The sequence below is a fragment of the Oncorhynchus clarkii genome, chromosome 12, assembly GCF_045791955.1.
Source record: "Oncorhynchus clarkii lewisi isolate Uvic-CL-2024 chromosome 12, UVic_Ocla_1.0, whole genome shotgun sequence".
Classification (NCBI taxonomy): domain Eukaryota; kingdom Metazoa; phylum Chordata; class Actinopteri; order Salmoniformes; family Salmonidae; genus Oncorhynchus; species Oncorhynchus clarkii.
The window spans coordinates 29,308,000-29,334,953 of NC_092158.1; the positions used below are offsets into that span (position 1 = coordinate 29,308,000).

At 43.1% G+C, this 26,954-nt stretch overlaps 1 protein-coding gene across 1 annotated transcript; it reads left to right on the forward strand.

The window, feature by feature from the left end:
* Positions 1–5,599: 5,599 nt before the first annotated feature.
* Positions 5,600–23,443, forward strand: LOC139423001 (sodium channel regulatory subunit beta-4-like). Its single transcript, XM_071174544.1, has 7 exons — positions 5,600–6,020; positions 6,367–6,710; positions 18,523–18,686; positions 18,951–19,173; positions 19,373–19,502; positions 19,690–19,798; positions 21,878–23,443. Exons 2-6 carry the CDS (start codon positions 6,608–6,610, stop codon positions 19,784–19,786), a joined length of 717 nt encoding a protein of 238 aa, XP_071030645.1. The 5' UTR covers positions 5,600–6,020; positions 6,367–6,607; the 3' UTR covers positions 19,787–19,798; positions 21,878–23,443.
* Positions 23,444–26,954: the final 3,511 nt, after the last annotated feature.

Here is a 26,954-nt window from a genome sequence, read left to right on the forward strand (position 1 = left end):
GTCACAGTCTGTTAATGGCTTACCCTTACTTTAATGTTAACGTTGCAGGTACTTAGCTAGTAATGCTAACGTTGTCGGTACTTATGCTAAAGTCTATGCGTGTGCAGCTGTGCATGTGTGTGTGTGTCCTCAAGATGGAATGCCTGGTTTGCAGTTGCATGTCCTAAGCCCAAAGTGATATACTTCGTATTTGTAAGTAGGCATCTAGAATGTGCTTATAATAGTGCGTGTGTATACGTGAGGGTGTGTGTGTATGTGAGTGTATACGTGTTTGTGCGTGCTCTTTGGCTGCAGTAAATCGGTGTGTGCTCATCTCCTCCCTCTGGAGCAGACGCCGTGCTGCAGTAACGTCAGAGGACACCTACTCATCCAAGGATGTGTGTGTTTTAGACTGGGGGTGCCTCTTGAGGCTGCATGGTTGTGAATATAAGTATGTTGAATATATACGGTATGAGGGATAAATGTGGTGCATGTGAGTGTGTGCATGCGTGCATATCTGATGACTGTAGACCCAGGCTGAGATCTGCAGCACCCTTCTCTTTCTGCAGTAAAATAGTTTGTTTTTTTCCCCCCTCAGGTCTGGAAGCGTTCCCAGCACTGCTGCAGTTATTCTCTGGGGAGGAGACCGGACAGCAGAACACACACACACACACACACACACACACACACACACACACACACACACACACACACACACACACACACACACACACACACACACACACACACACACACACACACACACACACACACACACACACACACACACACACACACACACACACACACACACACACTTACTTTAATTCCCTCCACTTCCTATTGCATTGATCTTGCTTTTAACTGGGATGAAGTTAATGTTAAAGTACACCTCTCTCTGCTCTATCCACTGCATCTTAGACCACATCTACTTGTCCCAGTCCCAACACACTGATAAGTGTCCCAGTACTTCTTGAAAACTTCCCTATTTCAACAGATTTTCAGAACATACACTTAGCAGAAGTTTTAGACCAAAAGCAGAAAGTACTTAACTGACAGATGAAAGGCAAAAAAACATATACCTACAGTACCTCGTGTGTCTAATATATTTTATCCGAAATAGAAATGTGTAGATGGTTAATGAAAAGTTCTCCACACCCCCTCCTAAAGACTTTCCATAAATAGTTCATGACGCAGGAAATAACATTCCTAATGAATAATAGATCACAATGCAACTAAATTGCAACAGAAGCAGAAGTATGCTTTACTGGCCATTCCTTGCAGCTGCCTACTTTTGAATGTCCAGTCATTATTTTCAAAGTAAGGTCAGTCAGGTACCCAACCGGTTAGCTAATAATTACAATAATAAAGGTCCAATTGAGCCGAGCAGCTGAAGTAGAAGAGTAGAGACCTGTAGGTCCACTCCTGATTCCTGACATGAGCTGTGAGGTCCAGACTTGTACTGACTCCCCACACTGCAATCCCAAAGTACAGGAACATAATGGGAGAGAGAGAGGGCAGGCAAAGGAATGATAGAAAAAAGACAGAGTACGGATGTGTATAAAAGAGAGAGGGGGGGGATAGCTCTCTCTGATCTTTAGCTGTGTGACTTCTCTTCTCCTGTAACTGTAGACCGGCTCAGGTGGTTTTAGTTTTTTGCTTCATCATCTAATTTCTCCTCGCTGTTGTAAGAATGCCTCTCTCTCTCTCTCTCTCTCTCTATCTCTCTACATCTCAATATCAATACCATTCCATAAAGGGCTATTCTCAGGTTTTAATCATTTAGAATAGATTATCTTATTGCTTAATTTTTAGTTTGCCACAAATGAACAAGACCTGACAGTCTAATAGTACATAATGGGGGGTGTCTGAAAGCTGTAATTGTATTCTGTTATATGTTTATGAAAATAATGTAGTGATCCCTCTACTTTTACAAGTTGCTGACTAATCACTGATAAAAGGAAGGATCAAATCGGAAAATGCAGTGGCAAGCAGTTTTCTAGAGTATAATGACTCCCAAAAATGACTCCCAAGTACTCCCATAATGACTCCCAAGTACATACAGATCAAATCAAATCAAATCAAATCAAATGTATTTATATAGCCCTTCGTACATCAGCTGATATCTCAAAGTGCTGTACAGAAACCCAGCCTAAAACCCCAAACAGCAAGCAATGCAGGTGTAGAAGCACGGTGGCTAGGAAAAACTCCCTAGAAAGGCCAAAACCTAGGAAGAAACCTAGAGAGGAACCAGGCTATGTCGGGTGGCCAGTCCTCTTCTGGCTGTGCCGGGTGGAGATTATAACAGAACATGGTCAAGATGTTCAAATGTTCATAAATGACCAGCATGGTCGAATAATAATAAGGCAGAACAGTTGAAACTGGAGCAGCAGCACAGTCAGGTGGACTGGGGACAGCAAGGAGTCATCATGTCAGGTATTCCTGGGGCATGGTCCTAGGGCTCAGGTCCTCCGAGAGAGAGAAAGAAAGAGAGAATTAGAGAGAGCATATGTGGGATGGCCAGTCCTCTTCTGGCTGTGCCGGGTGGAGATTATAACAGAACATGGCCAAGATGTTCAAATGTTCATAAATGACCAGCATGGTCGAATAATAATAAGGCAGAACAGTTGAAAGAAACTGGAGCAGCAGCACGGCCAGGTGGACTGGTGACAGCAAGGAGTCATCATGTCAGGTAGTCCTGGGGCATGGTCCTAGGCCTCAGGTCCTCCGAGAGAGAGAAAGAGAGAATTAGAGAACGCACACTTAGATTCACACAGGACACCGAATAGGACAGGAGAAGTACTCCAGATATAACAAACTGACCCTAGCCCCCCGACACATAAACTACTGCAGCATAAATACTGGAGGCTGAGACAGTGGGGAAAAAAAGTATTTAGTCAGCCACCAATTGTGCACGTTCTCCCACTTAAAAAGATGAGAGAGGCCTGTAATTTTCATCATAGGTATACTTCAACTATGACAGAAAAAAAATCCATAAAATCACATTGTAGGATTTTTAATACATTTATTTGCAAATTATGGTGGAAAACTTTTGTTATTGACCAAATACTTATTTATCTCAATACTTATATACCCTTTGTTGGCAATGACAGAGGTCAAATGTTTTCTGTAAGTCTTCACAAGGTTTTCACACAATGTTGCTGGTATTTTGGCCCATTCCTCCATGCAGATCTCCTCTAGAGCAGTGATGTTTTGGGGCTGTTGCTGGGCAACACGGACTTTCAACTCAATCCAAAGATTTTCTGTGGGGTTGAGATCTGGAGACTGGCTAGGCCACTCCAGGACCTTGAAATGCTTCTTACGAAGCCACTCCTTCGTTGCCCGGGTGGTGTATTTGGGATCATTGTCATGCTGAAAGACCCAGCCACGTTTCATCTTCATTGCCCTTGCTGATAGGAGGTTTTCACTCAAAATCTCACGATACATGGCCCCATTCATTCTTTCCTTTACACGGATCAGTCGTCCTGGTCCCTTTGCAGAAAAACCCAAAGCATGATGTTTCCACCCCCATGCTTCACAGTAGGTACAGTATGGTGTTCTTTGGATGCAACTCAGCATTCTTTGTCCTCCAAACACGACGAGTTGAGTTTTTACCAAAAAGTTCTATTTTGGTTTCATCTGACCATATGACATTCTCCCAATCTTCTTCTGGATCATCCAAATGCTCTCTAGCAAACTTCAGACGGGCCTGGACATGTACTGGCTTAAGCAGGGGGACACGTCTGGCACTGCAGGATTTGAGTCCCTGGCGGCGTAGTGTGTTACTGATGGTAGGCTTTGTTACTTTGGTCCCAGCTCTCTGCAGGTTATTCACTAGGTCCCCCCGTGTGGTTCTGGGATTTTTGCTCACCGTTCTTGTGATTATTTTGACCCCACGGGGTGAGATCTTGCATGGAGCCCCAGATCGAGGGAGATTATCAGTGGTCTTGTATGTCTTCCATTTCCTAATAATTGCTCCCACAGTTGATTTCTTCAAACCAAGCTGCTTACCTATTGCAGATTCAGTCTTCCCAGCCTGGTGCAGGTCTACAATTTTGTTTCTGGTGTCCTTTGACAGCTCTTTGGTCTTGGCCATAGTGGAGTTTGGAGTGTGACTGTTTGAGGTTGTGGACAGGTGTTTTTATACTGATAACAAGTTCAAACAGGTGCCATTAATACAGGTAACGAGTGGAGGACAGAGGAGCCTCTTAAAGAAGAAGTTACAGGTCTGTGAGAGCCAGAAATCTTGCTTGTTTGTAGGTGACCAAATACTTATTTTCCACCACAATTTGCAAATAAATTCATTAAAAATCCTACAATGTGATTTTCTGGATTTTTCTTCTCAATTTGTCTGTCATAGTTGAAGTGTACCTATGATGAAAATTACAGGCCTTTCTCATATTTTTAAGTGGGAGAACTTGCACAATTGGTGGCTGACTAAATACTTTTTGCCCCACTGTACATCAGTCAGGCTCTAGTGGTCCTCTCTCATTGACATGTGTTGGGTACATCTATCATAGGATGTTAGGGGTGTCAACATGAGAGGATTATTGGGAAGGGGGGAGGGGAGTGGGGGGGGTCACCCTGTTTTTTCATACTGACTCATCTTTGCACTGCCAGCCACATTACGTTAGCATAACGTTCTCATGACTCTGCAGTGACACTATGTTCACTGGTTTGACCTTCTGAGGCACACATCCCATCCCTCACACATACTCCCTGGCTCCTTGATTGTCAGATGGTGTTCTCATGGTCATAGATGCTAATTATCCTGATGTATGGGAATATGATACTGTCGTTAGAACTGGTTTGGCCAGGCAGGGCTGGGAACAGCAACTAATCCAGACACCAACACCATATCCATATCATCATGTGAAAACCTGGGAAGGAGAGAGAAGGGAGGGAAGAGGAGGGGAGAGAAATGCAGTCAGAGGAAACTCAACTCTGTCATAGTGTAAGGATGAGTACAGACAGAGATTGGGAGGGAGGAGAGAGCGGGAGAGCTCTCAAAGTCACATTCACATTGCAGATAAACACACACCCTCATTTATTCAGGTGTAGACGTCAGATATAACAGGAGTGAAATATGTTCACATTTAACAGCGAACATCCTCACTCTAAATTCTGTGATTTGAAGCTATGCAGTGTAACTCAAGGGAGTGGTTGATGAACGTGTAGTTTTTTTATTACCAGGACATTGTCACATACCGTAGATCAATGTTAGAACATGTCATATCTATTTCTACATCCAGGATGTTTCTAAATACAAGGTAGTGCGTAGAGGCTGGCGTGTCCCTGGTGCTCTGTTACAGAACCCCTCCAACCTGCACTGCAGAACTTTCTCTGATCTCCACAAGCACTATGGCAAAAGTGCCTGCGTCTGCATTCACAGTCAGGAGAGGGGAGGGGGGAGAGAGAGAGGGAGGCAGACGGGGAGGGGGGTAAAGAGGAGGAGAAGGCTACGAAAGAGAGAGAGAGTGTGGGGGAGGGAGATAGAGAAAGAGAGAGAGAGGGACAGGCAGGCACTGAGCCAAGAGAGAGAGTGCAGGGGAAAGTTGAGAGTGAGCCAGAGGGGCAGGCTTGCAGGCAAAGGGAAGAAGAAACTGGGGCTCTGCTATCCAGGAAGAAGAGAAAGGACCGTCCGAACCAGCAGCCACCAGCCACCAGGGTTACTGCAGCAGCACTCCTCCTGTCCATTTTCTACCTTGTTCTCTCTTCGCTCTCTTCTCTCACTCTCTCTCCCCTCCTCTTTCTCTCTCTCTTTTTCTCTTCTCTCTCGCTCTCTCTCTTCTCCCTCTCCTTTCTCTTCTCTCTCTTCTCCCCCCCCCACCCCCCTCTCTCTCTCTGACTGGGACTGCATCGTGCCTTTCTCTGCAGAGGAATCGCTGGCTGGTGGAATCTCCTTGACTGCACCCTGACTGGCTGTGCGCAGTGATTCTCCCCTGGCTCAGCTCCTCTGCTCTGCCGTGTGTTCTGACTCAGCTGTGCTGTGTAGTCAGGCTGCTGGTCCGGCTTCTCAGGGAATACAGCCACAGGAAGAGGTACGGTGCAGTACTGTCTCACGCTGCGCACACATCCCCTTTACTCTCTCTCTTTTTCTTTCTCCTCTCCTCTCTTCCTCTCTCTCCCTCTCTCTCTCTCTCTGTCTCCCTCTCTCTCTCTCTCTCTCTCTCGTGTCTCTCTCTCTATCTCGTGTCTCTTCTCTATCTCTTAAATCCTCATTATTTCTGCTCGTCTTTCTCTGTTTAGGAGTGCTCTCTCACTGAAGGATTATAGCTGATTGACTTAGTTCGCCTTGAGTTTGTTTTTAAGTCTGTACCCTCTTCCCTTACCCACCCACATGCTCCCTCTTTCTCCCCTCCTGTTCGCCCTCTGTCTAACCTACAGTCTTCATGTCAGGAGTGTCGGGGTTGGCAGGCAGACGCACCGCTACCAAGACTGGATAACAACACAGTGGGACGTGGTGCCTCGGTTGTGACCAGATCAGTCGCCCAGGCACAACAAACAACCAGACCAGGGGGATTCAGGTTTACACAGACCTGACCAGTTTCTGAGGGGAGAACTCCAGCCCAACGGACCCTGGGCTGGATCCCACAGCAAGGGGTGTTTTGGACGGGATCGGAGTGCCATGGAGGTTCAGGGGAGTGGGCCTGAGGAGCCCAGGTCCAAGTATCTGTTGTCCTCACACACCACCTGGCCCCGGACCAGCCTGATCATCACTTTGCTGCTCAGTAAGATGTTCTGTCTCAGTCATATATCACTTCTCTTTCATCCAATCCCTCTCTCTCTGCACCTCTCACTCCCAGGTTGTCCTCTCTCTCTTTCTGTTGAGTAAAGTTTTAGTAATTTCCCCAATTCTGCAACCCCAACTGCCCTGTAGTGTGCTATGAAACATTTACTGCATTGGTGAAATTGGTGAAATTGTATCAGTTTCATTTGTGTGGTGGCTAGAAACTGCTGTCAGTTTGCATGCTGAAGTATGTTTGATGGATACCTAAGCATACGTCACCAGATAGAATGGTGATTTTATAATTTCAGTGTACATAACACCCCTCTGTTTCACAGCCTGAATCAGAGTTCAGAGGTTTGTCACTAAATACGTCATCCATAATATTATTATGCAGGACCTATCAGTGGCAGCCTATTGGACAAGCATGTTATCAAAGCAATAAGCAATAGTATTCATAAGAATTAGAAGGACTAAAATAATATATAGTGCATTTGTGAAGTGTTCAGACCCCTTGACTTTTTCCACATTTTGTAACGATACAGCCTTATTCTAAAATGGGTTAACTGAAAAAAATTCTTCATCCATCTACACACAATAACCCATAATGACAAAGGGGTGCAAATGTATTACAAATAAACAGAAATACCTTATTTACATAATTATTCAGACCCTTTGCTATGAGACTCGAAAATGAGCTCCGGTGCATTCTGTTTCATTGATCATCCTTGAGATGTTTCTACAACTTGATTGGAGTCCACCTGTGGTAAATTCAATTGATTGGACATTATTTGGAAAGGCACACACCTGTCTGTATAAGGTCCCACAGTTGACAATGCATGTCAAAGCAAAAACCAAGCCATGAGGTCGAAGGAATTGTCCGTAGAGCTCCACGACAGGATTGTGTTCGACACCATCCCTACTGTGAAGCATGGTGGTGGCAGCATCGTGTTGTGAGGATGTTTTTCAGTGGCAGGGACTGGAATCGAGGAAAAAATGAACAGAGCAAAGTACAGAGATCCTTGATGAAAACCTGCTCTAGAGCGCTCACGACCTTGGACTGGGGCGAAGGTTGACCTTCCAACAGGACAACGACCCTAAGCACAAAGCCAAGACAACACAGGAGTGGCTTCGGGACAAGTCTCTGAATGTCCTTGAGTGGCCCTGCCAGAGCCCGGACTTGAACCTGATCGAACATCTCTGGAGGTACTTGAAAATAGTTGTGCAGCAAAGCTCCCCATCCAACCTGACAGAGCTTGAGAGGATCTGCAAAGAAGAATGGGAGAAACTCCCCAAATACAGGTGTGGCAAGCTTGTAGCTTCATAGCCAAGAAGACTCGAGGCTGTAATCGCTGCCAAAGGTGCTTCAACAAAGTACTGAGTAAAGGGTCTGAATACTTATGTAGATGTAATATCTCAGTTTTTTATTTCTTATACGTTTGTATAACATTCTAAGAAATGTTTTTGCTTTGTCATTATGGGATATTGGGTGTAGGTAGATGAGGGGGGAAAACAATTTAAATCATTTTAGATTAAGGCCGTAAGGGTAACAAAATGTGGAAAAAGTCAAGGGGTCTGAATACTTTCTGAATGCACTAAGTATTTTATTGATATCAAACATTACCATTTTAACACATTTTATTTTGCCTTTACAGTAAACACAAAATCAATAGCTTTTGTGTAACATTGAGTTACTGTATTGATTTTTCTTTAGCTTTTAACTCTGAGTCAATTTTATCCCGGGTAACAACATTTCAGTGTGATGAGAAGCTCCTCTGTAGGCCCAGGTTAATAGAGTAATAATGCAGTTGGCTGGTATCAGTGGAAGTGCAGTGGGGTAATGGGGACTGGTCTGAGATGAAGTCAAGACAGCAGCATTTGCTATGTGAAATATCATGGTCATATTATTAACAGCTAGACAGACCAGGAGCAGTCAGCCAGGCTCCGTCAGGCTCAGGTTCAGGCTCTGAGGTTCTCACGCTCTGAGGTTCTCACGCTCTGAGTCAACAGGACTGCAAGACAAGTCCACCCTGTCCCTTCCCTCCAGCCAAATTATGCCTCGGTGTCTGCAATTCAACTATTTAATATCCACACGATTGCTGGGTCATTTAGAAAACACTGTAGGCTCATAGTTTAGAGGAGTTTCTTAGTCTATCAACATTTTTGTCTAAAATGTTGATAGTGTTCATGATGTGTGCTCAGTTCTGGTTCTATGGATGGTATAGTTGTACAGGTAGGTCTATGAGGTTTCGTGATAGAATTGTTCTTGAAAGAGACACATGTAGGTTAGAAAGTAGAGCATCACTGTTCCAGTTAGAGGCCTAGCACAAGGGAGAGCCTCACAAAGGACAGTTTGGAAACAAAGTCATTACATAAGCAACCCAGTGGAGACGGCTTCTGACAGAATCCATAGGAGGGTCTAGGGTCAGGGTGCCTTTATTTTTCTGGGACAATCACCATGTGAAGTGTCCTGGGGTATGATGTCCTGGTTTGGCTCTGATTGGGATTTGGTATGAGGCTAAGTCTTTGTTGGATTATCTCAACATCACTGGATTTCTCTCTTGCCTTTTATTTTTCCACTAAAGTTAATAGCCATATCCTGTAGGAGCTGCACTATCTTCAGTTACAACTATATATCAATGGTCACCAAACAGCCAAGAAAATATATAGACACAGATGCAGGGTTGTCACTAGTTTCCACAGCCACAAAGTCATAATTATGACTAAACTCCTTCTACAATTTATCTTCTTAAAATCTGATTTTCAACCTTACCATAACCTTAAATTAAGACCAAAAAGCACATTTTTGTAGCCGATTTTGACTAAGCTGTGGAATCTGATTTTGTGGCTGTGGTATCTAGTTGAAAACCAGATGCAAAGTTACAGAGAAAGACAACAAGCGAGGAAAAAGGAAAGGAGTAAAACATGAGGAATCCAAAGATATTGTCAAAAGCCAGCCACGGACCCCCCACACCCCACACCAATCCCACCCTAACAATGAGTATACAGTAATAATTTCTCTGTCTGACAAGTAGTATGCTGCAGCTCTGAGTATTGTTTCTTCATCCTAGGCAATGTGTTCTCAGTGAATTTGTTGCCCTCCCCCCTCAGAGAAATGAGTCATTGAAGTTACAGTAGATTTATGTTCCAACCTACAACCTACACTACTGTTGAAAAGTTTGGGGTCAATTAGAAATGAGTCATTGAAGTTACAGTAGATTTATGTTCCAACCTACAACCTACACTACTGTTGAAAAGTTTGGGGTCACTTAGAAATGTTCTTGTTTTTGAAAGAAAAGCAAGTTTTTTTTAAATAACATAAAATGTATCAGATACAGTGTAGACATTGTTAATGTTGTAAATGACTATTGTAGCTGGAAACAACAGATTTTTAATATCTACATAAGCGTACAGAGGCCTATTATCAGCAACCATCACTCCTGTGTTCCAATGGCGCTTTGTGTTAGCTACTCCAAGTTTATAATTTTAAAAGACTAATTGGTCATTAGAAAACCCTTTTGCAATTATGTTTGCTGAAAACTGCTGATTTTAAAGAAGCAATAAAACTGGCCTTCTTTAGACTAGTTGACTATCTGGAGCATCAGCATTTGTGGGTTCGATTACAGGCTCAATATGGCCAGAAACAAAGATCTTTCTTCTGAAACTCGTCAGTCTATTCTTGTTCTGAGAAATTAAGGCTATTCCATGCGAGAAATTGCCAAGAAACTGAAGATATCGTACAACGCTGTGCGCTACTACCTTCACAGAACAGCGCAAACCTTTATTTCACCTTTATTTAACCAGGTAGGCAAGTTGAGAACAAGTTCTCATTTACAACTGCGACCTGGCCAAGATAAAGCAAAGCAGTTTGACACGTACAACAACACAGAGTTACACATGGAGTAAAACAAACAGTCAATAATACAGTAGAAAACTTAGTCTATATACAATGTGAGCAAATGAGGTGAGATAAGGGCCATGGTGGCGAAGTAAATACAATATAGCAAGTAAAAAATAAATAAAAAACTGGCAAACTGGCTTTAACCAGAATAGAAAGAGGAGTGCGAGGCCACAGTGCACAACTGAGAAAGAGGACAAGAACATTAGTGTCGAGTTTGAGAAACAGATGCCTCACAAGTCCTCAACTGGCAGCTTCATTAAAAAGTACCCGCAAAACACCAGTCTCAACGTCAACAGTGAAGAGGCGACTCCGGGATGCTGGCCTTCTAGGCAGAGTTTTAAATAAAAAGCCATATCTCAGACTGGCCAATTAAAAAAAAGATTAAGATGGGCATAAGAACACAGACACTAGACAGAGGAACTCTGCCTAGAAGGCCAGCATCCCAGAGTCGCCTCTCCGCTGTTGACGTTGAGACTGGTGTTTTGTTGATACTATTTAATGAAGCTGCCAGCCGTTTCCAGCTACAATAGTCATTTACAAGATTAAAAATGTCTACTGTATTTCTGCTCAATTTTATGTTATTTTAATAGACAAAAAATGTGCCTTTTCAAAAACAAGGACATTTCTAAGTGACCCCAAACTTTTGAATGGTATTATCAGGTTCTAACCACTAGATGGTGCTGTTCCCCCCCACCCTCAATGTTAAATGGATAGTTCACCCAAATTACACAATTACATATTAGTTTCCTTATCCTGTAAAGGCGTCAGCATGCTTCAGTTATATATTTATATGTTTTATGTACCTGCACTGTTGGAGCCCGGAGCATCTGCGTCCCTGTACATGTCACGACTAAACAAACTCTGTTATTATTATTTTTGTATTTTAACTGCTTTTTCTCCCCAATTGCGATCTTGTCTAATCACTGCAACTCCCCAACGCGCTCGGGAAAGGCAATTGTTGAATCATGCGTCCTCCGAAACATGATCCGCTAAACCTCGCTTCTTAACACCCGCCCCCTTCACCTGGAAGCCAGCCACACAAATGTTTCGGAGGAAACACTGTTAAACTGATGATCGAAGTCAGCCTGCAACTCCTGCCACACAAGGGGTTTCTAGAGTGTGATGAGCCAAGTAAAGCCCACCCGGCCAAATCCCCCCCCTAACCAGGACGAAGCTGGGCCAATTGTGCGCCGCCCTATGGAACTCCCGGTCACGGCCGGTTGACATAACCTGGGATCGAATTTGGGTCTGTAGTGATGCAAGGGTTGGGTCTCTACGATTTGGGTCTCTACGATGCAGTGCCTTAGACCGCTGCGCCACTCGGGAGGCAAACAAAATCTAATCTAAACCTAGTAATATCAGGATGTAGTATGGAACGTAAACCTAACAGCTTCAAATACATCAAATTAATTGGGAATAGATTACAGAGGATGAAGAAACAATTCTCAATACTTCAGCGTCATACTACTTGTCAGACATAGAGAACTGATACTATATAATTTTTGCTTGGGTGAGATTGGTGTGGGTTGTGGGAGGTAGGTTTTGGCCATTTCTTTGGATTCCTTATGTCAACAAAACAATGTTGCAAAAATGCTAATCTAACAGAAACCATTTCAGAACAATCTGAGATGTGTGAGAGTTTCTGCTGCATCACTGTGCTGCATTGGGACTGTGTGTGTGTGTGTGTGTGAGCGAAAGAGAAAAAGAGGGAAGGAATCTGAGTGAAGGAGTCATTTTGCTCCCTGTACAGCCCTCCCTGGAGTTTACAGCCATGTATTATCCCAAACTGCTTGTCTAAACCTGACCTTGAGTCAGTTATTGACGATGTGTCACACAGCTGAGGTGTGATGTAAAAACAGAGGGAGAAAAAATATTTAGGAATGGGGGCTGCAGAGGGACAAACAGAGCAAGAGAAAATGGGATAGCCAGGACAGTTAATACTATTGTTTAGTGAATTTGAGGAGAGAACAGACTGGGCAGAGGTGGAAAGTATGTGAGCAGCATTACTGTATTGTCCCAGTGATGGCATGTAACCAGACTAACCATCCATCATCTTTAGGTCCACTTGAGAAGTGTTGGTGTCGGCATTATCTGGATCGTGTTAGAGGTGGTGGGACCTGCGTTATTTGGATTCCCTTAAAGGGGAGATGAGCCCAAACTAATTAGCTAATTACTGAGTTTAATGAGCCTGCATTGAGTTAAATGGCCTCACAACATCCCGAACACTGTAATAAAATACTACACACACAACTGTACATACAGATGTAGGATCTTAATTTGAGCGAGTTTGTTACAGCAGAAAAATAATCCTGCATCAACAGGAAATGTAAATGTGGATAATAATTCATGTTAATGGACATTTTTGTAGGGGTTGATACTTTTATTTCAAAGGGGAAATTACACACTTTATACGTCTTTTTCAAACCTCACAAGTTAAACATTTCCTGCTTGTTATTTTTAGTATTACATTGTTGCGTTTTGCAAGAAAATCATTTCACTGTAACATTGAAACTTGAGTTCTCCTGCAACAGGGTGATCAAATGAAGATCCTACATCTGTAATATGTAGGAATAGCTCTTTTTTCCCCCTGTCCCATCCTTCTTTCTCCCTCTCACTACCTCTAGACTGGGGGTCTGTGCCATAAGATTACTGCAGACCTAAGTGCGTGTGGTCTGTGAATTGTGTGTGCCAGCGTGCGTGCATGCAAATGAAGGAACGGAAGGAAGTGTATATCCTTGTCATGTCTTATTGCAATATGCACATTCTCTGTACAATAGTTAAGCGGGCAGTTTTTTCAATTGCCAAGAAGCATCGGTCAATACTGAAGCTACTTCAAAACTCTACCGTCTGCATTACCAACATGAATCTTGGCCAAACAGTTAATCTCACCTCCAAAACTCAAAACACTTCATACTGTACATGTCTCAAAATAAGCTCGTTCGACCATAACTGGCATCAATTCTCACTCAGAACACACTGACCTTAAAAACACTAACAGGGAGCATTACATAAATTAACTTCTCTCTTTGAATGATTTCACATAAATCAATATTTCATTATAGAATAAGAATAACACCTTTTCACTTTGACTGTACTAAAATATACGTAACAAGAATGAATCAGAAATGCCGCAATTTGCGTCAATAGCCTTTATTTTTTTCTATATCTTAGTAATTTACTTAAATAAGTAAAAAAAAACATTCCTGAAATTCCAGGGCTGCAATAATAATAAAAACATGTCTAGTATAATCACTCATTGTACAGTACTGTGAGGGTTCTAGTTCTCCCTCTCTCCTGCATTTGGCCACAAGTTCTCATCAACATCACATCTTGTGTCTTCTCTGGTGATGCATCTTGGAAAGTATCTTCTGGAATGTCTAATCTAACCCTGGCAGTCTTCAGGAGAAGTGTCTCCACACCCTGGCAGTCTTCAGGAGAAGTGTCTCCACACCCTGCCAGTCTTCAGGAGAAGTGTCTCCACACCCTGCCAGTCTTCAGGAGAAGTGTCTCCACACCCTGGCAGTCTTCAGGAGAAGTGTCTCCACACCCTGGCAGTCTTCAGGAGAAGTGTCTCCACACCCCGCATTCATGGCATCCAGTAAGGACATCTGGCCATGTGGATGGTGGTCATAAACCTTCCACCTCCACGCAGAGATACTCCTCTATGGGGTTTAGGAAGGGAGAGTATGGAGGCAGGAATAGTACTGACATCCTGGGATGTGCAGCAAACCAGTCTGTGACTGCAGCAGAAGGTAGGAGTTTCTTGCCCTTCTTTCCTCCGCTGGCACAAGTCGATTATGCAGGTCATCCAGAAAATAAATGAGCCTCTCTGTATTGTAGGGGCCAATGAGTGGTTTGTGTAACAGAAAACCATCATTAGACAGTGCTGCACACATTGTGATGTTAGCTCCTCTCTGGCCTGGGACATCCATGGTTGATCTGTCCAATCAAATTTCATTCCTCTGCAGCATGTCTTTGCCAGGTTGAATCCAGCTTCTTCCACAACGAAGAACGTATGTGCAGTTTGCCTGAATTCCATCTCATTTACTCTAAAATACAGTACAGCCACAGGTTTACAGTACTTTACATTATGCATAGCTGTGTATGTACCCTCTTTGGTTATTGAACATCTTACCTGGACATATTGATACCAGAGTTCTTTCAGACGTTCACCGTTTCTCTCAAAGGGTACAGTGTACAACTGCTTCATCCTTATTTTATGTTTCTCTGGGACTCTTGCAATTGTCGTTGTGCTGACCGTATTCACATTCCCAAAAGTGATATTGTCTGCCAGCACTCTATCCCAAATTCCCCGCAGTTTTATTGCATCGTTGCCAATTACCATGTCAACAATAGCAATTTCCTGCTCATCTGATAATATTCTGCCTCTCCCTCCTGAGAGAGTCAACCTTTGGATCCTACTGAAAAACACAACAATCAGCATATTTCAAAATGTCAGTATAAGTTAAAAAAATACTGTATTGTACTGTAATATGTAGTTATGTGTAGCAAAGGTACAGGTTGGCAGGCAGGCTCAGAGTCAGGACAGGGAAGGTTCAAAACCAGGAGGGTGTGAAAAAGAGAGACTGGGAAAAACAGGAGGGCAGACTGTGATGGCGCCGACAGAGATGGTCGCCTCACTTTGCATTCTTAGGAAACTATGCAGTATTGTTTTTTTTCATGTATTATTTCTTACATTGTTACCCCATGAAATCTTAAGTCATATTACATACAGCCGAGAGGAACTATTGGATATAAGAGAAACTTCAACTTACCAACATTACGACCAGGAATATGACTTTCCCGAAGCGGATCCTCTGGTTGGACCACCACCAAGGACAATGGATCGGATCCCAGTAGGTGACCCAAAATAATGGCGCAGACGGAGTGGTCTTCTGGTCAGGCTCCGTAGATGTGCACATCGCCCACCGCTCCCGAGTATACTACTCGCCAATGTCCAGTCTCTTGACAACAAGGTAGATGGAATTAGAACAAGGGTTGCCTCCCAGAGAGACATCAGAGATTGTAACATTCTCTGTTTCACGGAAACATGGCTCACTCAGGATACGTTAGTCGGTACAGCCACCTGGTTTCTTCACGCATTGCGCCGACAGAAACTAACATCTCTCTGGTAAGAAGAAGGGCGGAGGTGTATGCCTTATGATTAATGAGTCGGGGTGTGACCATAACAACATACAGGAACTCAAGTCCTTTTGTTCACCTGACCTAGAATTCCTTACAATCAAATGTCGACCGCATTATCTACCAAAAGATTCGGTGAGCGAGTTTAATAGCAAATGCATCGGTGATGTTGTACCCACTTTGACTATTAAAACCTTCCCCAACCAGAAACCGTGGATTGATGGCAGCATTCGCACAAAACTGAAAGCTCGAACCACCGCTTTTAATCATGACTGAATACAAACAATTTAGCTATTCCCTCCGCAAGGCAATCAAACAAGTTAAGCATCAGTATAGAGACAAAGTAAAATCGCAATTCAACGGCTCAGACAGGAGAAGTATGTGGCAGGGTCTACAGTCAATCACGGATTACAAAAAGAAAATCAGCCCCGTCGCGGACACCGATGTCTTGCTCCCAGACAAACTAAACAACTTCTTTGCTCGCTTTGAGGACAATACAGTGCCACTGACACGGCCCGATACCAAAACCTGCAGGCTCTCCTTCACCACAGCCAACGTGAGTAAAACATTTAAACGTGTTAACCATCGCAAGGCTGCCGGCTCAGACGGCATCCCTAGCCACGTCCTCAGAGCATGCGCAGACCAGTTGGCTGGTGTGTTTACAGACATATTCAATCCATCCCTATTCCAGTCCGCTGTTCCCACATGCTTCAAGAGGGCCACCATTGTTCCTGTTCCCAAGAAAGCTAAGGTAACGTCATCATGAAGTGCTTTGAGAGACTAGTTAAGGATCATATCACCTCCACTCTACCTGACACCCTAGACCCACTCCAATTTGCTTACCACCTCAATAGGTCCACAGACAACGCAATCACACTGCCCTAACCCATCGGGACGAGAGGAATACCTATGTACGAATGCTGTTCATCGATTACAGCTCAGCATTTAACACCATAGTACCCTCCAAACTCGTCAAAATCGTCACTCGTCAGACACTGGGTCTCGACCCTGCCCTGTGCAACTGGGTCTTGGACTTTCTGACGGGCCGCCCCCAGGTGGTGAAGGTAGGAAACATCTCCACCCCGCTGATCCTTAACAGTGGGGCCCCACAAGGGTGCGTTCTCAGCCCTCTCCTGTACTCCCTGTTCACCCATGACTGTGTGGCCATGCACACCTCCAACTCAATCATCAAGTTTACAGACGACACTACAGTGGTAGGCTTGATTACCAACAACGACGAGACGGCCTACAGGGAGGAGGTGAGGGACCTCGGGGAGTGGTGTCAGGAAAATAACCTTGCACTCAACGTCAAAAAATCAAGATGATCGTGGATTTCACATCGACGGGACAGTGGCGGAAAGTTTTAAGTTCCTCGGCGTACACATCACTGACAAACTGAAATGGTCCACTGACACAGACAGCGTGGTAAAGAAAGCGCAACAGCGCCTCTTCAACCTCAGGAGGCTGAAGAAATTTGTCTGCTCCGACCGTAAGGCTCTCCAAAAGGTAGTGAGGTCTACACAACGCATCACCGTGGGCAAACTACCTGCCCTCCGGGACACCTACACCACCCGATGTCACAGGAAGGCCAAAAAGATCATCAAGGACAACAACCACCAAGCCACTGCCTGTTCACCCCGCTATCATCCAGAAGATGAGGTCAGTATAGGTGTATCAAAGCTGAGACCGAGAGACTGAAAAACATCTTCTATCTCAAGGCCATCAGACTGTTAAACAGCCACCACTAACATTGAGTGGCTGCTGCCAACATACTGACTCAACTCCAGCCACTTTAATAATAAAAAAATGGATGTAATAAATGTATCATTGGTCACTTTAAACAATGCCACTTTATATAATGTTTACATACCCTACATTACACATCTCATATGTACAGTGGGCAAAAAAAGTATTTTGTCAACCACCAATTGTGCAAGTTCTCCCACTTAAAAAGATGAGAGAGGCCTGTAATTTTCATCAGAGGTACACTTCAACTATGACAGACAAAATCACATTGTAGGATTTTTAATGAATTTATTTGCAAATTATGGTGGAAAATAAGTATTTGGTCAATAACAAAAGTTTATCTCAATACTTGTTATATACTATTTGTTGGCAATGACAGAGGTCAAACGTTTTCTGTAAGTCTTCACAAGGTTTTCACACACTGTTGCTGGTATTTTGGCCCACCACTCTTCTCTTCTCTTCTTCTCCTTTGTCCACGCATTCTCCCTCTCCCTGCCACTCTTCTTTCCCCACCAACCTGTCTACCTTGATCCATGTTTCCAACCTAAATCATTCCGAAGCCTTCCTCTTTTGTCTGTTTTGGTAACGAGACTAAAAACAGGACACTTGGGTAGACTTTTAGCTGAAATTGCAATCAGCTGTGTTTGGAATGATTAACTATTCTGCTGAGATGTTCTACATGTTTCAGTCTGGTTACTGCAGAAATGCACGACATTTGCCATCATTCTGTTTTGAATGTGTAAATTTACTTTTATATTTCCTTCAGCGATACAGGTTGAATAGAGCCCGTAGTTTTCAAATCCCTGATAGTTTGCAGGATCAGTTAAGAAGGGATAGGGGTAGAGGGGATTACAATAGACATCAGTCAATAATTATTTGACAGCTCTACAGTATGTCAATGGATGAGCTATAGTAACCTGGGAATGGGCCATTTCTCACTCAGGTGTGTGTTGTCTTTTCCCTTTCTGTATTTCTTAGTAGTATTGTGTACTACCTTTTACATTTCCCCCTGCCCCCTCCCTCCCAGGTGTGTGGTCTGCTCAGGGCCTGGAGATGTCCACAGGGAAGGTCCCGTTCCTGGAGGCGTTGAACGGCAGTACTGTGCTGCTACCCTGCACCTACGCCAGCTGTATCGGCATCAAAAACCTCTACTTCAACTGGCAGTACAACGACAACGGCACTATGCAGAAGGTGGGTCAGAGCTGCCCTGGCCCATGCAGCAACAGAAGCCGCACAACAACTACTGTCACTTGTCAGCTCAAATCTCACACAGATAGCGGCAGGGATGTTCAAAGTCAGTGTGGGGAGATCATATTTTCAAGTGTTCTAATTTGTGGTGAAGACCCAATGGTTTTCCTGCATCAGTAAGTGATATCGCTATTGTGAGTGTTTTGATTGGAGTTGTGGTCAGATATTGTGAGTGTTAGATGATTGTCGACTGCCTGGTCCTCTCAGGTGTGTGAGTCTGTGATTCCGTTAGACGGGATGGATCCCCATCCAGTGAGTATCTTCCGGGAGCGGGTGGATTTTATCGGCACCGGTGATCACAACAACATCTCCATCCTGCTTTGGAACATCACCTTTGAGGACGAGGGCCAGTACACCTGCTTCGGACGCAACCCCAAAGAGAAGGGCAAGAACCACAGCGCTATCTTTACCCTTGTCGTGGTGGACGAGTGTGAGTATTAACTAGCAGTCTCTTTGCTTATTGCAGGCAGATCATATACTGTAGGTCCTCTGGTGCTGCCAATGGGCAGGGCGAATACTATATGGACCACAAAGTCTAGATGTGTTGTGCTGTAGACGATGCACTGTAGGTAGGTACTGTTTGTCTGATCAGCCTCTACCTTCTCCTCTCCCTGGTTCCTTCTCGGCAGTACGAGTGGTGGACAACACTCTCACCATCATAATTGCTTCTGCAGTGGGCGGAGCCATCGCCCTGCTGATGACTTTCATGCTGGTGAAGAACTTCATCCTCTTCGTTCTCTTCAAAATCGAGGAGAAGAAGTGAGTAAGACAGATGGGTCACAGAGAGTAGCCAACTGGCCATCCACACAGAGAAACACCTTCAGCTCATCTTGGTGCCTCCAAACTGTAGTAAAGCATCAATAAAGTCGGGCTACAATGTCAAATACGTAGAAAACGCAGGTGTCTCTTCTAACCCTCCTCTCTCCTCTGTTCCTCCCCTCCACAGAAAGATCGAGTGCCTTGTACAATCTTCCTCAGCAGATGAAACAAACAATGTCTCAGGATCCAAAACTTCGAAACCAACGACACCAAAGAAGAAATGAGAGTACTTGCATGTATGTACAACCATATATAAATATACAGTTATATCTATGCATATATTTATATGCACTCGTGACTCCATGGGCAGGTTTCTTGGGCAGGTTTTTTGGACTGAGAAGCACGTCCGATGGAGATTCTTCATTGAAAGTGTTTGTTAGTCCAATAAGCTTAGGCTGTGTCTGGGAAACCACCCCCATATGTTCAAGTTGGTATATTGTTTCAAAAAAAATCTTAAACCTAGGACCGTTTTTCATATGATAATAAAAAACAAAAAAAGAGATTAATTGAATATACGCTTGAGACAGGGAATAACGCAATGTAATAATGTTGTTTAAACTGTGCTGGATCCTCCTCTCTTCACCAACCGTACTACTCTGGGCTTAACTGAAACGGTCTACAAATTAAAATATTGTGTTTTGTAGAAACACACAGTCTAATTCAATCTCCAGTGACATTTTGCCACGTCAGATTCAGCTTATTCAGTAATGCTCTGATTCACATAGAGTTGAGTTTAGTGTTGTTTAGATAGAATACAATGATATTAACTCTGCTATCCAAAAGTGATTAATTCAGCTTATTTTATAATATTTAGAAACTAAGGTCTTTAAAAGGGTGATGCTGTGGTGAGATGTGAGAAAGGATCCAGTTCAGAACTTAATACACTTTCTTTGCTTGACATAAAGCACTGGTGCCTGTTAGCGCTTCTATCTTCCTCTGCTGATAGGAAGACTAAATACTGCAAAACCATTTACCAAACGCAGAAAAACGCAAGTGAATAATACTGCAAGCTGATGAATGAAATTATAGACAATCCCTTGAAACCAACCCACTAGAAAAAAATGAACCTCTACTAATGCTGCTTTTAAGACAAATAACCTTTTTAATGCATTTATAAGCATGTGAAACCCCAGGGCAGATTTAGAGACACAATGCTTGACAATAGACATGTACTCTCTCTTGTGTTCCTTTCCGGAATCCAAGATTTAACCACATATAATGTGGTAAGTTCTGTCTGCTTTGAACCTAGATCTAAATCTCCTCATATCATGCCAACCCCTGCTACATCCAGTGTGCCAAGGCTATGCACACTATTTGGTAAAGTGGGTCTTCTGGCATGAACATTAACCCCCCCCCCTACAGAAATATCCGCCACATTTCTTATAGTAAGTAATTTACAAATGGATCTCTATTTGCTGTACAGAGCACATTCACACACATTCATGTTTTTACACACTGCAATAAGTACCCAGCAGAATTTATGATGGTTCATTCATGGCTCATGATTCAACACAAATTCACCATCTGCAAAAAAACATATCGATCAGCTACAGTCATTACGGAAACCTCCACTAACTACACCATAAAGAGATGCATGGAGCAGCATTTAGGTTGCAGGTAGCGTGAAAGACTGGAACCGATCTTTACTGGACAGTGTAGAATAGACACACAACTAATATCTCATATTCAGCCCATTTATTTTGCCAAACTGGGATAACCCTGAGAAACCCACGTCTGATCAGGAATAGACTGGGATAACCCTGAGAAACCCACGTCTGATCAGGAATGGACTGGGATAACCCTGAGAAACCCACGTCTGATCAGGAATGGACTGGGAGAAACCCATATCTGATCAGGAATGGAATGTCATTGACTAGCAATGGAAACCCATTGCTAGTGAACTACAATGTCAAGATACAATAGTTGTTTTGAAGATACTTCCAGTGTGTGACAGAATTGTGGAAAACCCATGTTCAGGGAAGAAGTTCACGTCTATGTCCATTGTCCAGGAACTTGCTGAATCTGTCATTGTATAAACAAATATACCTCCCTCAATCACTTGCTGAACCTGTTTCTAATGTGGACAACCCCTGGTGTTGCTGTTCCCATAGCATAGCCCTTCAAATAAATGCACTGGCTTGTAGCAATAGCAGGAGGATATTTTGGGCACTTTACCGTAGATATGTATATTCTTCGGCTGTGCTAGACATGTGTGTAAACAGAGATGTGTTGTATCGGTGGAGCAGTGAGTGAATTAACCTAAATGTATATTTGACATGAGGGTAAAGTTGAATGAATGATCTTTGCTGTCTTAGATGAGAACAGACCGACACCATGGTTTGGCCATCAACAGTAGTACATGTACTATCTCTGGTTGGACATGGCTTTGAGCTTGTGGCACTGAATCCCTGGCTGATTCATACTCTCCTAAGATAACAGTGATACTATGCAAACACAAACACCACTACGGAGAGGAAGACATCCACGCACTGTAGGACAGGCTGCTGCAGTTCCCTCAATGGGATTTGCTTTCGCAAAGCTGCCCTGACATCACATCAACATAACTATACTGTAGCTACTGCAGGATTCCAATAAACCATTTTGAGTTCCTTTTACTGTGATAATGTAAGCAATAAAAATGACAAGAGCAACAGTAATCAAAGTGGCATATGGGATATGGAGTTGATCCAGGGTAGATGAGGAACATAGGCTTATAGTGCAAGGGTATTCAGTCCTTGAGGTCTGCAGCACTGCTAGTTTTCATTGCTTTTAAACGGAGACTGTCTGGTTCAGACCTGTGAAATCACCTGTATAGAGATTCTGGCCAATCAATTAAGTACAAAGGAGAAGTACATAGTGCAGACCTTGCTGCTCAGATTTGAATACTTATTTTGCCTGTAATGCACTGATGTATAAGCTTTCCCTTCTCACTCTGGGAAGCTAGCCTCTTTTTTCTGTTACTACAGTATGTGGCCCTTTTTGTCAATGTTTGAAAGGCACATAGTTGTGTCTTCTCTCATGTCAAGTTTAGTTCTGTTGTGATGTGTGAAAAGACCTTCAAAGGTTCCTGAATGTTAGAACCTATGGAGCTATGCAATATACAGTGTGATTTCAAGGAGCAACATGTAAGCCATAAATCCAATTGCATCATGTTTTTTTTTAAAGGCGACTGCTTACAAATGCTTACAGCTTACCGTATCACAATCCGAAAAAGATTGTTACAAGGACGAAGAAGTTTTGTACTGCTAATGTTCTTGCTATTGTTGTCAACCTCACAAACGAGAACCAATCGTAATGCAGGAAGTTGTACACAACCAATTTGCAGCGTCACTCAGCTTTCTAAAAAGTAGATTTTATTCTTGTGATTTCTATTCCTTTGCTTCTACTGGCATGTAATTGACATTTGGCAATAGTTGCAGGTGGAAATGTTACGTGTATAACCTCTAAACAAAGCCGAACTGTGAAAGTGACTCACGCGTTCTGTTGAAATGCCCTTACACAGTTCTGGATGACCTAGTACCAACTGTCTTCCTTGTTCCCTTTATTTTGACAACTGTACTGAAAACTGGATAGGTGAAGCAAAAGTTCAATCTTTGTGGTTTGGAAATTCTGAGAACACTTTGTTGTGCCAAGTTGTAGTAGCGGAAATAGTGACCTCATCCATTATTGCACTTAAGACAACAGAATGTTTGAATCTATAATGTACCCAGACATTACTGACCCCTTAGTCCCACATTCCTCTTCCAACTAATATGAATGTACAGCCATGTTTCCCCTATTCCCTCAAATGATGCCTCCCATGTAATCTCTCCATCATGCATATCCGCTCATATGATTTATTATAAAAAGCCACAAGAATCCAATAAACTTTTGAATATAAACAGTACATTGTCTTTTTTTTGCCTGTCATAATTGGACAAACCATTAATCAACCATAAAATATTTGTAAAAAATGAAATACATAACACATAAAGTCTCTAAGATAATATAAAATAAGAACACAAAGAAACTTTACAGCTCAGTATTGTGAGTCAGTGCAGTGTGTATGTCTTTTGACTGTGTGAATGTTTTCCAGAACCACTCAGCGCTCATCGAGAGAGAATACCAGTCAGTTTACAGTAGTTACCGCTGAGAGAAACTGGATTTTCAGTAGTACTTCTGAAACAAAAAAGGAGAACTGTGGGAATGCAACACAATGAGGTATCTGTTATCCATCACATACTCTGCAGTAAACCTTAGGGTGCCCCGGCGGGCACAGCCCACCCCCCAGCTCACCACCCCCACCAGCTGCCAAAACCAGGATAGGAACACAAGGGGACCCCCACTGTCACCCTGGGAGTGAGAGCGGAAGAAATGGCATTAGAAGACAGATTAATGCAAAGTATGACTACATTACCAGTATGATCGTCTAGCAAACTTACTAAAGGTAGACATTTTGTAGGCCTGTGTGTAATGGTGGAGGAGCTTTACCTGACACACATCCACTTTGCCCTCCATCAACCACACTGAGCAGAGAAAGAGGATGAGTTAGAGGCAATCTGCAGTTGAAACAATAACAAAGCCAATTCCCCACCCGTTTCAGTAAAAAGCTGAGGGATGGGGCTGACCTCCATGATATCAAAATTGTATTTTGAACCACGTTAAGACTATATGTTTGTGTATATTTACTTTGTTGACAAAGATTAAGCTTGTTTTAAGCCAAAGTATATTGTGTTCGGATGGGGTACAACAGTTAAACTCAGTTTACGAGGCATTGATAAATTACATTCTTCAAGAATCAATGGATATATATATATATATCTTTATCTCATTCATTTTTAAGTCCAAAAATGTATGTAGCAACTGCAGATTGCCTCTTTAAGAGAAAGTAGAGGCAGAGAGAGGTATGGTGAGATGAGAGGATGATGATGATAGAGAGAAGATAAAACAGACAGTGGAGTGGGTGCTGTTGGTTTTGCTTGGGAAGGTGGCATTGGCTGTTTGGCTGGATACAGGTGAGCTCAGCCTCTTTACTGTCTGCTTTCCGATCCCACGCCGTCGCTGTTGATGAACTTCAATGACTGGGAGCAGAAGAAGAACTTGCTGTCGACAAGATGCCAGACTGCAGGAGACGAGTGGAAGATATAGAATGGAGAAGGGTAGATTGGATGAAAGGGGAAAAGATAATCTGAAGGTGCAATTCTACAGGCGACATTACAACAGGAATATGATTGAGAAACTCCAGATTTAAAATGTAGTTAAAGTTTTTGGAGACATGAGATGGAGGGGAGAAATACTGAAGTGAGCGCCCACGGCCAATATCCCCAGTGTGAACAGTACACAACATACAGTGATAGGAGTCATCTTCTTAGGCTTCTAGTTTCCTTGGTCCATAATCTTCCTCTTTTGGCGTTGAGGCATGATCAGAGCCATCGTGTGAGAGAGGTGAGGACAGTTAAAGAAGTCTGTTGTAAAAATAAAAATAAAAAAATAAAAAAAGGTTCCTCTCCTATTTGTCACTACTACTACTACTAATAATAATAATAATCCTAATACACAGGTGACAGTATGATGTGGTACTCCAGGCAATATACAGCAATCTGTTTTAACTGACCTCGAGACAGATCTAAATGTGTGGGCTTGGTGCTCTTAACAGTAGTGTATGTGAATCTAAAGGGAGGGGGGTACAGGGGCTCAACAGTAGAAACAGTATCTTAACCTCTAACATCTATGAAAATCTATATTTTTCATTATATACGCACTTGTAGAGTGAATCACACTATGTTCTGTTCTCATATCTTACTATGTGCCCACCAAGCAGTCCTCACTCAGCCCTCCATCAGCTTATCTCCAGAGGAGTCAGGTGGGGCTTCTGCCAAGCTCTAGAAAATAGCCTTCAAACAGACAGATGCCACAATGCCATTACTCTCACAACCACTTCATGTGATCAATCAGCAGTCAGGGCAGGAACTTAGCTGAACAGCTAATTGGTTTGGTGTAAGGAGGTGAGGTGATTAGTGGAATCAGGATTTTTTGGTGCCCTGGCCGGGATAATACCAGAGGCAGAAGACGAAGCGAGACGTCACACTCGCTCCTTTTTTTTTCTGGTTCATATACAGTCAATTAGCTAAGCAGGCCAGACCCAGCTGCTAATGAGGGGGTTTGATTAATCACACCTGTGTAGGTGTGTTTTGCATCATCTGGAAAATGATTGCATTTGATTTGGAATCGGGCTGCCTCCTGGGCGTGATCCAGGTGCCTGCTCAGTCCGACAGCAAAGTAGTCTCAAAACAAAAGTAATTAAGCATATGTAGTGAATATGATACATTTTGTTATAAAAACAGTCTTAAATTCTCACATTTATTTCATGGAAAAGAGATTCTGGACGATGCAGCATGCTTGTTGACATGACCGACTAGTGCAGATTACTGTTTGATTTGAGAAGGGTACTCCTCCGTCCCCGCTTTCGCCCGATGACGTGAAGAACCTGGATTAAAAAACCAGGCCAGTGTAAAATAACTCCCTCACATTGGTGCCTATGCAAGAGCCAACCGTTAAAGAGAAACTACCCTAATAAAACAATTTCTCATTTAGAAAACAGGGTGTGGCATCTACAGTACGAGTCAAACATTTATTATTCTGTCAAAATGTCCTACAATGTGTAAATAGGATAATTTTGGTGATAAAGTCAGTCTTTTCCAAAACAGAGTTTTGTGGTAGTGACTGCATCACAATGTAAATGAAGGTTGGGTTTGTTTCAATCCTGCCCACAGCTGGCAGCACACACAGCACACACAGCACACAACTCTGCATGGTCAATCTGACATCTGCAGTGGTAGTATAGCATTTACTGCGATGGGGCCTCCGCAGAAGTTAGAACAAACATACTTTTTGCGCATCACAAAGCTGTTGTGAAGGAAGTGAGTGTGTTTACACAGAACCTCCCACCCCCACCAAGCAATCATGTCAATGCGGAGCCCTCCACATTATTACAAGATTTGAGAGGTGTACGGCAATGCAAATGCAGTACGGAGCTTGACTTGGCTCCGCAATTGTGTCACAATCTCCATACAAAGCCTCCACCACATTTTCAAATCAAGCTAAAATTGGCTTTAAATCATCAATTTGGAGTGCAGCTGCACAAGACCCTATTGTAATGCCTGTGATAAATTCAGGTTGACTTTGGATCTCTATGGGGCTAGTTATGGACCATCATTAAATTACATAATGTACATGGGACAACATAAAAATCCCAATAGCTCCAAATTTCAATGACTTAAACCTCAAAGCATCTAGAAATTGTAATTTACATTGTGTAAATGGACAGTTACCAACTAACCTTGGAGATGGTTAGACTTTGGATAGTCTAACCAACTCTGCCACAGCTGAAGCAAATTAGCGCAATAATTTAGC

What these genes read in the sequence shown, in the direction of transcription:
- LOC139423001 (XM_071174544.1), top strand. Translation starts at nt 6,608, where the DNA reads ATGGAGGTTCAGGGGAGTGGGCCTGAGGAGCCCAGGTCCAAGTATCTG. An exon ending in ACAACGGCACTATGCAGAAG is followed by an intron (nt 18,687 to 18,950) that starts GTGGGTCAGAGC and finishes TGGTCCTCTCAG; the next exon opens with GTGTGTGAGTCTGTGATTCC. An exon ending in CCTTGTCGTGGTGGACGAGT is followed by an intron (nt 19,174 to 19,372) that starts GTGAGTATTAAC and finishes CCTTCTCGGCAG; the next exon opens with TACGAGTGGTGGACAACACT.